Below are 17,471 nucleotides of genomic sequence, written 5' to 3' on the forward strand. Positions count from 1 at the left end.
GTTCCCCAAGACTCTATTGGGTGGAGTTTTGGACTTGGTCTCTGGCGTGTGCGTCTGTACCGTAAGGAATTACCAGAATACCTTCGCATAACCAATCATGACAATTTTGGTATCGTTGGATTCCTCTCAGCCTCTACTATCCAAATGCAATGAAATTATGCCACAGACCCCCCCCCCCCCCCTCTCCATTAGCGACAATCTTGGCAGGCGAAAGTGCATGACCAACATTTGGGAGCATCTGATGCCGAGCCTGTCCGATGCTCCATCCTGCCGCAAATACCTGGAGGACTTTTTGTGTTCCTGGGCAGGGATTGGGGCCCCATGGGAGGTCGGAGAGAGCACAGCCTTACATATGCTCCATGTAGCATTAGTTCCGATCTATTTTTTTCATTTCTGACACGAGTTTTTGGCTACACAGATCATTTCATGTACTGGTGAATGTATTTTTTCTTGGTGATTATTGTGGTGCTATTACATTCTCCTGTAAATGTCTACTTAAGTATTACATGTCATTACATTTCAGTCATTTTGTCCATTACAGGCAAATTTTATGATTTACTACAGGGTGGATGGAAACTGAGACTATATATAAGTTTCATTTCCATATTTTCCTAGTAAAAGAGTAATTACCATGCACTAAAGCTTTACCAGGTTTTTCAATGTTATGAAGATCATTAGCTTGTTACTTGTCAAAGAAAGAATGCTGTTTAATTGGTCTCTTAAGCTGATAACTGTGATTTGAGTTGCTGGTTTAACCTCCTGTGCAAATTTAAGAGGAAAAATAGTAATATTCAGTAAATCATTCATTTAATTCATGGATTGGCTAGGTGAGGTTATATATAATATTGTGATCACAAAATGAAAATTAGATGATCAAATTTGTAAAGGAATTAGGCATATTACCCTTTTATATGTTTACCTGATAGTGCTAGTGAATTTTGGCGGTGATTTATCAGTTCTGAAACAATCCAATTTGATCATTTACCGTATTTTTAATGAATATGCCACAGATAGAGTAATTTAGAGTTCTCGATGAAGGGAATAGTGAAAACATTTTATCAGTTATGAAAAATGAGGGTGGTTCTTAAAAGTATAATCTAAGTTACTGTTACACTACCAAAACGGATGGTTGATGGCCCCAACAAGCATTGTCTTCACCTCGGTATGCATGGCAAAATAGATCAGAAACTCAGGAGGAGGGAGTGGACTTAGGCAGCAGTTTCCATGATCTTCGTCCTTTATCAGTACCATTCATGTCTGCTTATTGTATCTTGTACTGATGACTGCAAATTGTTATCCTTTATAAGATGATCATTCAATTTTCTGTGATACGACCGTTGCCCCCAGTCAAAGCAAGTGGGAATAGGATCCTCCCTGGAAACCCCTTCCAGTCATGGCTCACAGATGGTACATTCCATACTTGTATATTGATGAAAATGATTTAAAAGCCCATTTCCAAATGGCAAATGAGTCTGATCACACTACTTTGTGCATTCGTGATGAGTCTTTCCTGTCACCCTGAGTCTTCAGCAGAAATTCTCAAGACAGCATGTTCATGTCACCCTTCAAGCCAGATTCTTTCACAATGTGATAGGGATGTCATGCAGATCACAGTGATGAAAGGCAAATGAGAAAGATGAAAATAACAGATTTCTGTAGTTAAGATATCTTCGCTGAAGCAAAAGATTGATAGATCTTATATCGTACTAGTATAAGCAAATCTAAACTAACAGACCTAGAAAAGCACCATTCACTTTGGCTCCCCTTGGCACTCTGGCAAGTGCAACCAACCTCTTCCACAGATACTGGCAAAATGTTGCTTGCAGATGTCCTTGGTGTTTTATCATCAAATAAAGAACCAGACAAAGGTCTTCTGTGACAGAAAATACAATAGAGATTTGGTGGTCTTTCCTGTGAGCCAGCAGGTTTCGGGTTCAGCAGTTATGTTCAATGCATGTACACGATCAGTATGATATACCATAGAATATATTCACAGGAATGTTATCCACTTTCTTTGCAATAATTTGTGCCAGGTCAATTGACACATAATGGCTATGGCTAGGATAGATGAAATGACTGCTCTGATTTTCTGCAGGGTCTCGCAGTCTATTCTATTTCGATATTTTACTTTTCTGATGAAACCAATCTATCTACATTACCATGACATAGGGCTGGTACAGTCTCTTACACTAGTAAGGAAATATTTTCATGGTTAAATGAAGCCAAATTGGGAGGATCATCATTAGATCTGAAAGTACCGGCAGTATTCATTAAGATTAACTTGTCCTGAAAAAAATTGGCTGGGTGAGGGGAATATGCTCTCATTTAAAATTTTGACTGCTACTGGGGTGATACGAATGACTCGCCATGAGTGTATAAATCTCTTAGAGGAGGATTAAACTCATTGGGCGTTTAGAAATGAGCTCGTGCATTATTTCTGCTGATAAATGAGGGTGGAATGTACCATTCGTGAGCCATGGGTGGAGGAGCATCGTCTCCCAGAAGGACATGGTTTCCGTGGACAAGATCCTTCACCTCTTTGCCATGACTGATGGGGGTTGATCTAGGTAGTTGAATGTGTTTGATTAGTTAATCAAACTTGAGGAACTAGGTAAAGATTGACAATAATTGCACCATTGTCTGTAATTGTATAATCCATCCCCCCCCCCCCCCCTACACACACACACGCACACGAACACGCACACACACACACACAAAACTGAATAATGGGTTGAATAGTGCTGAAGGCTTGGTAGAATCACGGATAGGTTTCTTATTTTTAGTTACCGGTCTAGATGTGAGTGAAGTTATTGACTCGTTTATATTTGCACTTGCGTTGACATTATATGATCAGGAGTAGAATACTTTAGAGGTTGGACGGATTTGAAACTTATATGTATGGATTTTAGTAATGGTTAGATAAATATGGTAAATTTGTATTTGAATTAGCCTCTACCATTTCACATTTTTATAACAGGGCTTATTTTCTGAAAATGTATACATAGTATTTAACCTCTACTGCCTCTCCCTGCACCATCAAGTGCATAAGAAAGTTTTATAACATCCTCAGTGAATGTGACTTGTTTTCCCAATTGCAAGTGATATATGAGGCAGTGTCTTGAACTTAAGTAATACTTAGAAAGATATGAAGTGGGAAATACACTATAATTCCATAATGACTAAGGAATTGCAAGTGTGGTAATATTTGAGGTGGTTGATATTGATACTTAGAAAAAATAAGACATGGGTCATACAATCTAGTTGCATAAAACCTAAGGAATGGAAATGCAGGAAAATATAAGAAAGGGTTAATAAGTCATTAATCAGTTATTCAAATTAAAGGAGTATAGATTTATTTGTTATTATGATGTTTTAAAGTTGATTTTCAGATTTGAGTTAAGTTTAAACAATTTGGAATGTAGCAAAAAGGAGATTTGTATTTGGACTTGTACAAGTTATTTCGCCAATAAACACAGTAATTAAGATTTGTTAAACTCATAATAGCAAAGTATCGTCAATGCAACTTCAAGACTCATAAGTAAGAGAGTGTCTCTTAACATCATAAATGATAAATAGTAATCTCCTGAGATTAGTAATCCTCCAGGTTTGCGGTCCAGTTACAGTTGTTTATGGCAGGTGGGGTCCAGGTCTGACTAGGGTCAAGTGTGCAACTGGGGTGAGAGTGGGAAATTCTAGGATACTGTAGTGCTACTATATAGGCACTGTCATATTTAGAAAGTTAATGACAGGAAGTTGAAGAATAAGAGTGACGTGGATAAAATTCCTTCAGTAGACCGAGTATTTTACTGAAATGTAAAGAGGATTTGTTTTGGGTTGAAGTAGTTTATAGAGTTGTGTTGGAATACCACCATAAGTATTTAAATTTTAACATTATTTTTCATTTCAGGTATTGCAATCGTGAGTTTGATGACGAAAAGATTTTGATACAACACCAAAAGGCGAAGCACTTCAAATGTCATATATGTCATAAAAAGCTTTATACTGGCCCTGGCCTATCCATTCATTGTATGCAGGTAAGTAACGGTGTGTTTGCTGTTAGTGTCTTGTTAATATTATTGCATTGATATCTATATGTTTAGATAATGTTTTTTCCTGTCTTTAGATTTATTAAACTGTCTATATTTCCAATTTCCGATGCAGGGCATTGTGAACACTTGATCTTACTCTTCCACAGGTCCATAAGGAAACGATAGACAAAGTTCCCAATGCACTTCCTAATAGAAATAATATAGAGATTGAAATATATGGAATGGAGGGGATCCCAGAAGAAGATGTGAAGGAGCATGAGAGACAGAGGGCAGGTAGAACGGGCAGCGGGGGCAAACGGCAAGATGAGGATGATGATGATGACTCCCAGTCGAGTCTACCAGGCCAGTCGAACCCACCGCCTCCTAATATGCCCCCTCAGGGACCACCGGGACCCATGGCACCCATGGGCCCAATGATGGGGCCAGGGGGTCCTATGATGCCAATGATGGGCCACATGGGGCCAATGAGTCACATGCCCCCATACATGAGTGGCCCTGGCATGATGGGACCAATGGGCCCAATGGGTCCCATGCCTCCCCCAGGGGCACCGCCTGCCAACAGTGCACCAAACACCTCACAACCACCAAGCAAACCTCTGTTTCCATCAGCAGCACAGGTAAGGCCATTCTGCTGCTTGAAAATTTTAAGAAAGTCAGTGTTGCTCAGTTAATGTATAGGGATGCAGGGACACATGCTAGTGAGTAACAAAGTCCTGTTGACAGCCTATCAAGTTCTCTTTCAGTAAATATGCATTCATAGAAATTGAATATTATTTTACTATCACTTGGAGTATACCCATTTCTTTCCACTTCCAAGAAAAGAGTTTACCTGTTATTCAATTTTTACTTGTTCTTATCATATGTGACCTATATGTAATTCTGTCTTCCCGATATCCAGTTATCTGTGATGGGCACTGAAGGTGTTAATAATTTGGCTGAGCTGTGTGTATTACGAGTTTCAGGGAGAAATATTTTATTTGTACGGGAAGAAATATATTTGGGTATTTCTAGTTTAGCAAAAAATTAATAAATAAAAAGAAGAAAAGAAAGCTGCAGCTAGGAAATAGGATATGGTGTATATAGTCCCCCAGCTGATGCTAATTAATGGCATAACATCTAACAATTAGTACATAATTCTCAGTTTCACATTGGTATCCACAGATTCAAGCTACTTCCATTTCTGGATCTCTTATTTGCATATGCAACACAATGCACTCTATACCATGTCTGAAGCCTTTTGTATACAGAAGGGGAAGGATCGGCACATTAGTAGTGTGCATGCATATATCTACTTTAATCTTTTGTGCTTTTGAGTGTTAGTCTTATAACTTTAGTGATTATTTTGAGATTTTGAGATGGTTATATGATTGCTCAAGTTAATGGATTGCATCAACTGTTTATTAGATTAAAAATTTGTCCCAGCTTTACTTTTATTGACATCTTTATGTGTAGTGTTGTAATTTATATTTCTTGTCTGGTTTGCTTCATGGATGTTATCCTTATAGATCTTTTGCTCTGTGGTTCATCATTTGTCCGTGGAAAGGACCTCTTCCCTTTTTCTTTGCTGGAAAGTAGAGGAGGACGAGCAAAATATATGTTGTTTTAGATTCCCGGAAGTTGCCTCATCTGATATGCAGGTTGTTGCGGAAAAGGAGTACGGACGATTAGCAAGGGAATCTGTACTGTGATTTTCTTTTCAGCATACAACTACAGCCAACAGTCAAATTGGTCCAGTCAAACCAGCATTTCCAGCCTACAGTCAAGCAAATGGACAGTCAGCACCCAATAGCCAAGTTTCAAGTGGCAACACTGGAATCCAAGAGAAGGAGTCCAAGAAGCCTGCACTGATCACCACTGTGTCGGCCAATTCCCGCATCATCCACCCAGAAGAGGACATATCTCTGGTATGTGGGGGCAGGTGCAATCTGAAGCTGTTCTCACGGTGACGCTTTCCTTCTCTAGTTAGCCTAAAGCCAGTATTTATTTTTATCTTACTTCTTAGGGGTATAGTTTGTGTGTTCTGCTATGTACTAACTTAAAATCAATCAGGTAAGAAAGAAAAGATAATTGTCGTGTAACTGGTAGTGAATTACTTAACATGGGTGCAGCAAGGAAAACTGCTTTCTTGCCTGATCATTTTTGTGCTGCTGCTATTGCACGTTCTAATGATTTTGTATTGTTCTCACTAATGCCTCAATTCAACTATAGCACATGAGTGAGAGTGGTTAAAGCATTATGTTGTTGATTTTTATTGCATTTGTTTTATTAAGTAAGAAGCACATTATTGTGGTTGATTAAATGTCCATAAAGTGTGTAATGAATTAAGGCCTGTGTGAGCTGTTTGTGGGGTGTTTGTTGGTTAGATTTTGATGACCAAGTTTGGGAAGTTGTAATCACTTGACAAAGTTGCTTTCAAATTTCTGATGATACACTTTTTTTTAATTTTACAGTATACAATCACTTTCATAGATTCATGGACAGGATGTTAGGAATTCATCTCAATATGATGCTGAATTAAACACCCAAATAATCCATACAACATTACTATTTTTTTTAGTTCTTTGACCCTTCAGTTTGACCCTTAAGCTTCATAAAATATCCCTCATTTGATATGGTAATTTCACAAGTATTTTAGCTGGATGATCACTTGAGTTGCTATTTGTGTTACTAATATGCATATTCAGTGTTAGGTGGCAGTTTTAGCTATGCTGAAGAGTCACATTCACATGCAGATTCGTATTACTGGTTATTTTTGTTTGTGCATTTTTTAAAACCCATCTACTAGCCGAGTAGCTTGTTCTTTTTACATGGGCGGATTGATTTCCTCTCACTCTTTTTTACGTTCAGAAGAGAATCACAGAAGACGGGCAGCATTTCAAATATTGCTTTTAAGTAGTCTGTCCTGTTTTTTTTTTTGGCAACAAAAATAGTTTTAATTTGACATCAAGGGGGTTACATTCTCTCAGCTTGGTGCATGTGTGGCACAGCTGTTATCATTGTCTAGGGGAGGAGGTCCCAAAGCATTACTTAAAGCTTTGTGTGGGAGTAGATTCACTATAGGACATCATCTCAGAAGCATTTACATGAAAATACTTTTTTTTTTTATAGAAGTAATACGTACTTAGATGGTAGTTGTCTTTATATGTTTTTGTTTCCCCTGTCGAGAAGTAGGTTTAGTTTGATTCATTTCCAAGATAATGTTTTCTAATCACTAACGTTTCAGGATGAGTGAGTGAGAGTTTATGCATGTGAGTTTAAGTTTTTGATAATGAAACTCATTAAGAAAGACGCAAAATTCCTTATATTATCCTCTGAATAATAAAGTGAAAAAAAACCTTGGCAAATCAAATTTTAGCAGCCATAGTTCTAGATAGATATGATTAGTTAAACTGCTTGCAGTAATACATGCTGAATAGGATACCATATATTAAAAGCTATAATTTTTAAGAAAAATCATTTTAGGATGTTTCAAAAATGCTTAGCTTGCATAAAGTTGCAAAAAAAAATGGTTGCTGTCAATCATATTATAAGCTCTGAAACCTACTGATAAAGTTCACAAATATTTAGCAAAACACCTGAAAAGAAAAATTATGTCCTATAATTACTTAATAAGGTTTACCAAATATTTCCCTTGACTTCTATTAGTCTGCATTAACTCCCCCCTAGCTTGCTCACCCACCTCACATAAAAGTAATAAGTTTGAGTGAAATTTGCATGAAGGGGGCAGCACAGAGCTCAGAGTGGGAGGAACTAGGGTTTGGTCCTAAGTAGGTACCCATCTGCAGCCGACACGAGGTGGGTGCTCACCCGAAATAATGACGTCTCCTTGCTGCATCCCCATGTTGAGTTTTTGTTTCATGTATGAGGTGGACTGGGAGATTTCACTTGATTCATTTGGGTATTCAAAAGCTTGTTCATGTTAGTACTGGCAGTTAATAACAGTATTATTTTATGATCTAATTTGAGGGGGATATTGAGTACTGAGGATGTATAATTCGGGAGTAAGATTTGATGAAAGTCGGGTCATCTCAAGTAGTGGGTAGGTATTAGAAAAGCTTAGAAGATTTTTGTACTTGGTAGGCAGATAATATATTTAAGCAACTGGAGAGATGCTTTTTACTTGACTTTAGCAGCTCAAACTCATGAATTTATTAGTCTTGGACAGTGAAAATCACTTTGTCTGAAATGCTTGATGGCATTATTTTTTCCTTTTTTCTTATACATTATTAAAAAAAGGTCTTAGTATCATAGTGCTGCATGTAAAAGACACTCTTGCTCGTATGTAGGCAAGATCTGAATGAGATGGTGAGGATTATATCTTTCCAGCTAACAAAGGTGTAGATATTTCTTTTAAACAATCTCTTTAAGTAGTGTGACGGGCCTCCTGCTATCAGTTAACACATTTGGCTCATGATATGTCAATGTTATGTGGTGCATGGTGAAGCATCAGTAATATCCCAGTTATTGTGGTAAATACAACTTGTGTTGAATTTGTTTATTTTTCATTAGTAAAAGGTTTTGACACCTTTCACATTCGCTAGCTGAATAAACATGCCCAACTGGGTAAAGCTTGTATAAAGTTCAATCACATTTGCCTTGAATTTTGCTTTTTATTTTGATTTCATTTATGATTCTTAGCATTCTCAGAATGACGTAGCAAAAAGTTGATCTCCGGTTGTTTTCCGTTTGCTTCATTTTCCACAGATAAATTATTTCTGCTTAGTTTGCAAGACCATCATAGTTGTAATTTCCCAATAACCTGGATTAATACCAAGAGAGGGAGAGACTGTAGGGGGTTGTGCACTCTGGTTGACCTTCTCTCCCTCTCTTCTCTTTTTTCTTTTTCCTTGGGATTAACAGGTGATTTTGGGCTCTCAAGCTGCTCGCAGACTGTCCTCACGCCCCAGCCAACACAACCAGGGCAATAGTTATTTATTTATTTATTATTATTTTATTTTTTATTTATTTATTTATTTTTAAATTATTATTGTTATTGTTATTGTTGATTATTACTACTACTACAACTCTTATTATTATTTCTATTTTTGTTATTACTATTATTGCTAATATTATTATTATTATTATTATTATTATTATTATTATTATTATTATTATTGCTTTTATTATTATTACTATTATCATCATTACCATCATTAGCATCATCTCCTCTCCTCCTCCTCTTCCTCCTCCTCCTCCTCCTCCTCCTCCTCCTCCTCTTGCTCTTCCTCTTCCTCCTCCTCCTCTTCCCTTCTCCTCTTCCTCTTCCCTTCTCCTCTTCCTCTTCCCTCCTCCTCTTCCTCTTCCCTCCTCCTCCTCCTCCTCCTCCTCCTCCTCCTCGTCCTCCTCCTCCTCCTCCTCTTCCCTCTTTCCTCCTCATCCTCATCCTCATCCCCCCCCTCTTCTCTCCTCCTCATCCCTACTCCTCCTCTTCTTCGTCCTCCTCTTCCTCCTCCTCCTCTTCTTCCTCCTCCTCCTCCTCCTCCTCCTGTTCTTCCTCCTCATCCTCCTCATCCTCCTCCTCATCCTCCTCCACCCCCTCCTCTTCCTCCTGTTCCTCCCTTCTCTCTTCCTCACTCCTCTTTTCTTCCTCCTCGTACTCCCCCTTTCCTCCTCCTCCTGTTCCTCCCTTCTCCTCCTCTACCCTTTCCTCTCTCTTCCTCCCTCCTCCTCCCTCCCTCCCTCTTCTGCCTCTTCCTCCTTCCTCCACTTCCTCCTCCTCCTCCTCCTCCTCCTCCTCCTCCTCCTCCTCCTCCTCCTCCTTATTAGCGTTGTTATCATTGACATAAGAATGCTTTATTATTATTATTATTATATTTTTTTTTTCTTTCTTTCTTTTTTTTCTTTTGCTTACTTTTTTCAACATGGGAGTTTCTGATGCGAATTGAAAGTGTGACTGCAGTGGATTCAGGTTGACGAGTGGGGAAGGGACCCGTAATTTTTGCTTCATTTTTTTTTTTAATTCATGAATATTTGAAAATACATGAAGTTATGCTTGTGTGCTTGTATGCTTATATTTTCTCTTGTATGCATAGATATATTTGTATTTATGTTTACATATATATGATACGGATATTTATGTAAATATATTTATATATTTATTTTTATGTATGTGTGTTTGTGTGTGTGTGTGTGTGTATATGTGTGTGTGTGTGTATGCGTGTGTGTGTGTGTGTGAGTGTGTGTGTGTGTGCACGCATGCGTGCGTGTAGATGTGTGTAGATGTGTGTGTGTGTGTGTGTGTGTCTATATGTGTGTGTGTGTGTGTATGTCTATATGTGTGGATGTCTATATATGTGTGTGTGTGTGTGTGTGTGTGTGTGTGTGTGTCTGCATGTGTATATGTGTGTTTGTGTCTGTGTTTATATATATGGAATCATACATATTTAAATTTGTTTTTATTTATATTTATATATTTCCAAAGGAAGATGATTATCAGTAAGTAAGTTTTCTTAGGGTGTCGAGGATAAGGTTTTGTTGGAGGACCAACGTAGGATGATGAACTGTGTTCAGCGATCAGCAGCATTATTGTTGACACTGCATGTCAACATATTACCTTTAGAGGCAATATCTAATGCCTTCAGGCATAAATTTAAGCCTTTTCCTCCCCTGCCATGTGTTTTCAACCAATATCTGGTCAATATAAGAAAGACAAGATAGAAAATGCAGAACTCTGAAGGCTTGTAAATTGTGGCAGAATTGCAGGGCATCTGCTTATCTCCTTTCTGGCAGTGTTGGCACTGATCCAGTTTCCCGTGCATATCCCTTGCTGCTCGTCCAGGCGCCTTGCCAGATGTTGGTAAGGCTCTAGCTCTAACCGGTATGGGAAATTCCAACCGACTACGACAATCAAACATTGGATCATAATGGGCTCGGTCCAACTTCTTCCCAGAGACTGTGTACATATATACATATATACGTGTGTACATTTATACATGTGTATGTATGTATGTATACATATATATGTATATTGTACATGTATATATATGTATACATGTGTGTATATAATTTTACATATGTATATGTATATGCATACACATTTGTATGTATATATGTATATATATGTATGCATCTATGTATATACATATACATATGCATATATGTATGTATATACGTATACATATGTATATATATGTGTGTGTGTGTGTGTGTATATGTATATATATATATTTATATATATATATATATATATATATATATATATATATATATATATATATATATATATATATATATATGAATGCATATGTACATGTGTAAGTATACACAAATACATATGAATACCTGTATGTATATATGTATACATATGAATACATGTATGTATATATTTATATACGTATATATAAGAACACGTATATACGTAGACACATACATGTATATATATACGTAGACATGTATATATGTATGTGTATACGTTTACCTATATATGTATGTGTATATGTATGCACATGTGTAAGTACATATGTATATGTGTGTGTATATATATACATATATTTTTATATGTATATATATATTTATATGTATATATATATATATATATATATATATATATATATATATATATATATATATATATATATATATATATATATATATATATATATATATATATATATATATATATATATATATATATATAACATATGTATGTGTGTGCACACCTATTTATGTATATGTATGCACTTATAGGTATGTACATGTGTGTACATACATATAGGAATATAAGTATACATATACGTACAAATATATACATGTATATACGTTTGTATACCTGTATACATGTATGTATACACATATACAGTTGGAATGAACTTTGAGGGAATATACATTCTCTTCACCTGAATTCTAGCAGAGGTCATAGGCGTACACACAAACACTTCATGCACTCACTCACTCACTCACAACTGCGCACACTGAATGACACTTTCCCCTCCCATAGAGAGTACTTAACCCATTGTATCTGGGTGCTTCACTGCCATCATGTGGCCAAAATACGGGCATTAGATTTACTTATGGGTGTAGGGGCTTGCAGACTGGGTGCAGATGAAGACTCGTGTGCGGTGACAAGACTCGATGCCTCCCCTTTGCAAAAGTTATTAAAGCTTTTTCTGCATAAGCATTTTTAGCTTTTTTGCCATTTTCCAATGTCTATATTTGTCATTTGATTTGTTATATCCAGATGGTAATAGACTCTTCCTTGCACAGACTCTGTCATATCTAGGTAGTCCATAACTCAGAACAATAATAATAACAATAAGTAATACTTTGTTATTTGTGTTATTTTTATATTTCTTATAACGCTCAGTTTTCTGTAATAGTACCAACACTGCTTGTCACAGCGGACAGGATTAGGACCCTGAGCGTGGAAATAGTGTCCTCATTGGAACAGGAGCTCTTCCCCAGATGGGTCATGGATGCTACATTCAAAAGCCCCTCCCATAAATGCCCAGTGAGTCTAACCATCCTCCAAGAGCTTTGTGCACTCCTGCGCGAGTCATCTGTCACCCAGGCCTTCAGCCAAAATTCCCTCAAGGCAGATTTTTTCACGAATAATGGTCACGTCATCCAGATCGCAGAGGTTGATGTATTTTGGGTAACTGTTGTCTAGGTTTGGGATTTTTGTTCCACTTTAATTTATTGCAACTTTTATGTTATTTGTTTTCACAAGATTTAAAGAAGAAGAAGATTCCTTTTTGTTAGAAAAAAAATATATATATATATATTAACCTTGATACCTCCAAGTTTTTACCCACTGTCAATTTAGTTTATTATTTGCCTTTTCACATAGATGACTTTACACTACACTTTCCCAGCGACATTGGGTGAACTATTGACACAGTTGTGTTTACTGAAATGTGAGGGACACGTCAGTGGTTGTTACTTGGTAAGGGAGACTTGTTGGTTATTAGTGATCATGGTTACCATTTGGCTGGATTTTCAATGTCCAACAGCAGATATGAAGTGAAAAACCTATTTAAAAGGGAACAGACTGAAAGACAAGCAGACAAAGTATTTCATGGGATGGATAGAAGAATAGATATTAAGAATGATTTTACATTTACCATAGATATATTATGAATAATATATAAGCTAAACGAAACATTACATAGAAGTAGTCAAATCGGGACACACATTTTGGAATGAAAACAAGGAATGAGGTGGTAATCCTTTTTCATTTCCCTCCTCTCCTTTAATTTCCCACCCTTTCTGCTGCTTCTAGTTCCATTATCTTCCACTCCTCTTCCCCTTTTCTTACTGAGACGCCTATTTATGGTCCAGATATGTTCTAGAACCACTTGACATTTTCGTGAAAATGTGAAATCGATAGTTCAAGAGAACAGTGGGGCAGTAGGCACATGGTATTGATTATTCCTATAGCTTTCAATAAAATTGTTGACGTCTTGAAAATGCTGCTATAGTAAAGGGTGAAGTATTGCGTGCCATGTGTGTGTGAAGTAGTTTTACTCATGATTGTACTTTAACTCAGTATTTTGTTGGGGAGAGAGAGACATTTGGGTGTTAAGTGGACAGAGGTAATTTGTGTTGTGTTGGCTGGTGGTGGGCGTGTGGTAGCAGCGTGGTGGCAGCATGGGTTGTGGCGGGGGTGTACTGTGTTCACGTGTCTCCCTCTCACCCTCACGTAGGAAGAGAAGCGGGCAGGTATGCCTCGGTACCAGCAGGCTCCCCGAGCCTCCCCTCAGAGGGCCCGGGCTCCGGCCCCGGCTCCACCCCCCCAGCGCGTGGAGTCTCCACCCGTGAGTACTGCACCTTCACGCCTCTCTCAACTTGTGCCTGCCTGCCTGGACCATTTCTACCCACCGGCGATGTGTTTAGACACACAGGTGCAACCCGCCTCTACTGTGTCATTGCCAGACCTGGATATTCTATATACAATAGGATCAAGCACTTCACTACTACTGTCAAGAAGATCAACATTGAAATCTAATTCCTCTTGTGTGATGAGAGCTAAATAATTCATCATTAAATGTTTATTTGCAGGAGGAGCGACGAATGAAGATGGCGAGGTACAGTCAAGCCAATGCTGCTGCTGCAGCAATGGCAATGGGTGGGATGATTAACCACCACACTGGGGTGAGGCCCACCCACCCAGGCGTGGTGGTGGAGGCCCCCCCAATAGTCTCAAGTATAGGTCCCACAATGGTGACCACCATGTCTCCAATGGTGCCAGCAGGACACATGGCAATACCTGTGTCATTGCCCACCATCATGCGGCCAAACATGCAACCAATAATGACCGCCCAGCCTATGGTGACAGCTGCTGTGCCTGCTCTCCCAGCAATGCCTACAGCTATGCCCCCCCTCCCAATAGGAGGTATGAGACCACCAATAGGTCTACCACAAGGTAAGAACTCGTCTGCAAACTCCTAATCCCCACATGACCCCGTGCGTTGGTGAGTACATCATGTTCGCTCAAACCTTGTAGGCAGCTCACCTCAAGTCTGTCTTAGTCTTCATATTCCTCCTTTAGCCATCTTACTGTTTTCCTAATGAACCTTCACTTCCGACCCCAAAACCTAGGTATTAACTTTATGAGATTGGGGGAGCTTGAATTTCAGGGGAAGAAGAAAGTGGATCTTCAATTTTAGTTAGTCTGGTCAGCTCAAGGTAATTTAATGCCGTAACACTAACAGTTGTGAAGGATAATCAGGCGACAAGGAAAGGAATTGACAAATAGACACACTTAGTTCAGGTCTGGGAATTCAACCTTGGAAATATAAACTCAATTTTTGAAATACCACCTGGATATTTTTTTGTTTGTTTGTTTTCTTCACTAGGAATTTAAAATATCCCTGATATGTCATTCAAAGGTGAGGACCTAGTTCAGGCTAAGAAACTGTAATTGATTTTTTTTTTGTTCCACCCTATTTTATATTTTTTAGTGTTACTTTTTCCCCATCCTTTCTCTTCCATTTTGCATGGTCCTCTTCAGACAGATTTTATGAGGATTGAGACATGCTTTTGGTTCTTATCAAAGTGGAGTTCTCATTTCTAAAGATTGAATTAGCAGAAAAGGAACCTTCATACAACTCCTTGGCACTTGTGGTGACGATTGTTAATCAGATTTTAGGTGTGATAACTTTGATTTTGTGAATTTGCAAGTTATGGTATATTTCAGGTTGCACAAAATGTTATTAGAATAGCCCATAATTAGCACGGATTGCACACGTCCATGGACCATTTGAAAGCCGTGATAGTACTCACACCCTTCTGTGTTTGATCAAGCATCCTGTATTACTCTGTAGATTGCTAGCTGTGTTATACTTTGCTTATAAATTGTGATGCTACACCATATAGACTGCCATGGGATGCTCAGGACATTGGCATGTTGACTAATTTTGGCGTGGCTTAATTATTTCAGCACTTCCTGGTCATGGACAAATGGCGCCAGGGTTTGCAGCACCTCCCATGATGGGCGCCCCAATGATGGGAGCGCCACACATGATCCCACGCTTCAGGTGACCTGTTCCCGGTATGTAGCCAGCAGGTAGGAAGCAGCAGGACAAGCAGCAGCAGGTCGGCGCTGGTGAGGCAACACACGCATGCCCTCGTCATGACTGATAAGTCAGCCTCCTCACCGACCCTCCCTCGCTCGCTCGCTAAGCACACTAGCGCAGTCACTCAGTCAGTCAGTCACTAAGTTGGCCTGTGGGGCAAACCAACACTCGCCTGGGACTACCCCGAGATGCGGAACTCCTGTCAACATTACCTACTACACTATGCAAGATATCTCAGACACCACTCATGTCAGAGGCAGACACGTCCAGTTTTTAGGTAAAGTTGAGGTAGGAAAACTCAATTGAGCCAAGATTGTAGAACAAGAATTACTTTGCGCATCATGAGTGATGTTTAAAATTATCTGACCTCTAGAACCTCCCAGTAGAATACAAAACCAAATATGTAATATGAAAGGGTGGAAAGGTCCCAAACACTTGTTGGTTTACCTTCACAGAATCCTGGTTAGTCCTGTGTGGACAAGCTAACACTGCATCACTCAGCAGCAAGCATCTGTTATCATCTGTTAATGATTTCTTTGTCGCTCATTATTCTGATCAGTGTTGAAATGTTGATCCACGAGACTATCGTTTGTGTGCCGCCCACGTGGAACTTATGTTTGAGCAAGTGGTGCCTGTATACTTGCTCTTGTATAATCGCTTCTTGGGATCTACACTTGATTGTATGTATCAATGCTCTGGTCAAGCTCAAGTGTGCAAGAGCAGATTCGCTTGACTGTCTCTTGCCGGCTCTTTATCCCAGTTGGCTTAATCAGACTGTCAGCCAAGAGGGTCAAATCCATTTGGTTGTGTGATGTAAAGTCTCTTAAGCAAACAAGGCAGTGGGTTCAGGGAGACACATACAGCGATTTCTCAATTGTGGACTTGAGCTGGGACGGAGGGCAGAGAGAGGCTTGACTGTCCTATTCTTGGAGCGTTCAAGCACTTGTATTTATAGTGTTTTAGGTTCCATCATTCTTTTGAGTGATTATTGTGTATTTGTGAAATTTTTCTCTTAAGGTAAGAAACTGTTAGCCAATAAGGTAAGAAATTGTTTAGTTTAGAAGTGGTAGTTCTTCACAAAAGCACTGTTGGAATTTTATCAACCTATACAGATGTTTACTGCAGGTTAGTCCATTTATATAATTTTCTGCAAGTTGTACAAATAAACTTGTCAATTATTGAAAGCGAGATCCCATTGACATCCGTAAGTACTTTTTTTGTATTTATTATTGTCATTATTGCAGATAGGATTTGAGTGATTTAAATATCAGCTTTGTTAAAATGAAAACTGATTACCTGTTCATGTATGTTGTGAAATAAATACTAATTAAGTTGTCAATCTTGTATTAGTTTATTTCAAGCTTTTTTTTCTTTTTTTAATTGTTTATTTCTTCTCATTTACTTATTTTGGTTATAATGCATACTATATATTGATTCATTTTGAATAAAAGTAATGAATTTTTTGTATTATTACTTGAAAGGGTGGAAAGAGAGGAGCATACGAACAGTCAATGTGGAAATTCGCAACAGGTGAGCCCAAAGGAGAGGATGCCAGGCTGGGAAGAGACGAGATAGAAAATACAGTTGGTTTCCCCTGTGGAGGAGTTGGGAAGTTGATCTCTAGGAATTGGTTTCGCTGAGAGCATCTACTTGTCTCGGGATTTTCTAACTGTGTAAAGTAAATTTTTTTTCTCTTTTTTTTTTCTTTTTCTTTTCTTTCTTTTTGTTTTCTTGAATGATTATACATTTTTCATTTAATTGTTTGATTATTTTTGTGGTAAGTGTTGGTTTATGATGGCCTTTTTTCTTTTTTTTTTTTTTGTCTTTTTGTGATTTGATTCCAATAACGTAACCAACCTTACTTTGCGATGGTTAGAGAGCCCTGGAGCCATTTTACTCTATGAAGCGG

At 38.3% G+C, this 17,471-nt stretch overlaps 1 protein-coding gene across 4 annotated transcripts in view; it reads left to right on the plus strand.

Moving 5' to 3' along the window:
• Positions 1–16,901, plus strand: part of LOC113826052 (BUB3-interacting and GLEBS motif-containing protein ZNF207) — an 18,955-nt gene extending 2,054 nt beyond the window's left edge. For 2 of the 4 annotated variants that reach the window (XM_027378926.2, XM_027378928.2), the window contains exons 2-7: positions 3,908–4,034; positions 4,196–4,666; positions 5,750–5,953; positions 13,691–13,888; positions 14,046–14,409; positions 15,427–16,901. In XM_027378926.2, coding sequence (XP_027234727.1) covers positions 3,908–4,034; positions 4,196–4,666; positions 5,750–5,953; positions 13,691–13,888; positions 14,046–14,409; positions 15,427–15,527 — 1,465 coding nt within the window. In that variant the 3' untranslated portion in view covers positions 15,528–16,901. The remainder of the gene's footprint in view (positions 1–3,907; positions 4,035–4,195; positions 4,667–5,749; positions 5,954–13,690; positions 13,889–14,045; positions 14,410–15,426) is intronic. The other 2 variants (XM_027378927.2, XM_027378929.2) reach the window with 2 other exon arrangements.
• The last annotated feature ends 570 nt before the right edge of the window (positions 16,902–17,471 follow it).

Source organism: Penaeus vannamei, chromosome 28, assembly GCF_042767895.1.
Source record: "Penaeus vannamei isolate JL-2024 chromosome 28, ASM4276789v1, whole genome shotgun sequence".
Taxonomy (NCBI): Eukaryota; Metazoa; Arthropoda; class Malacostraca; order Decapoda; family Penaeidae; genus Penaeus; species Penaeus vannamei.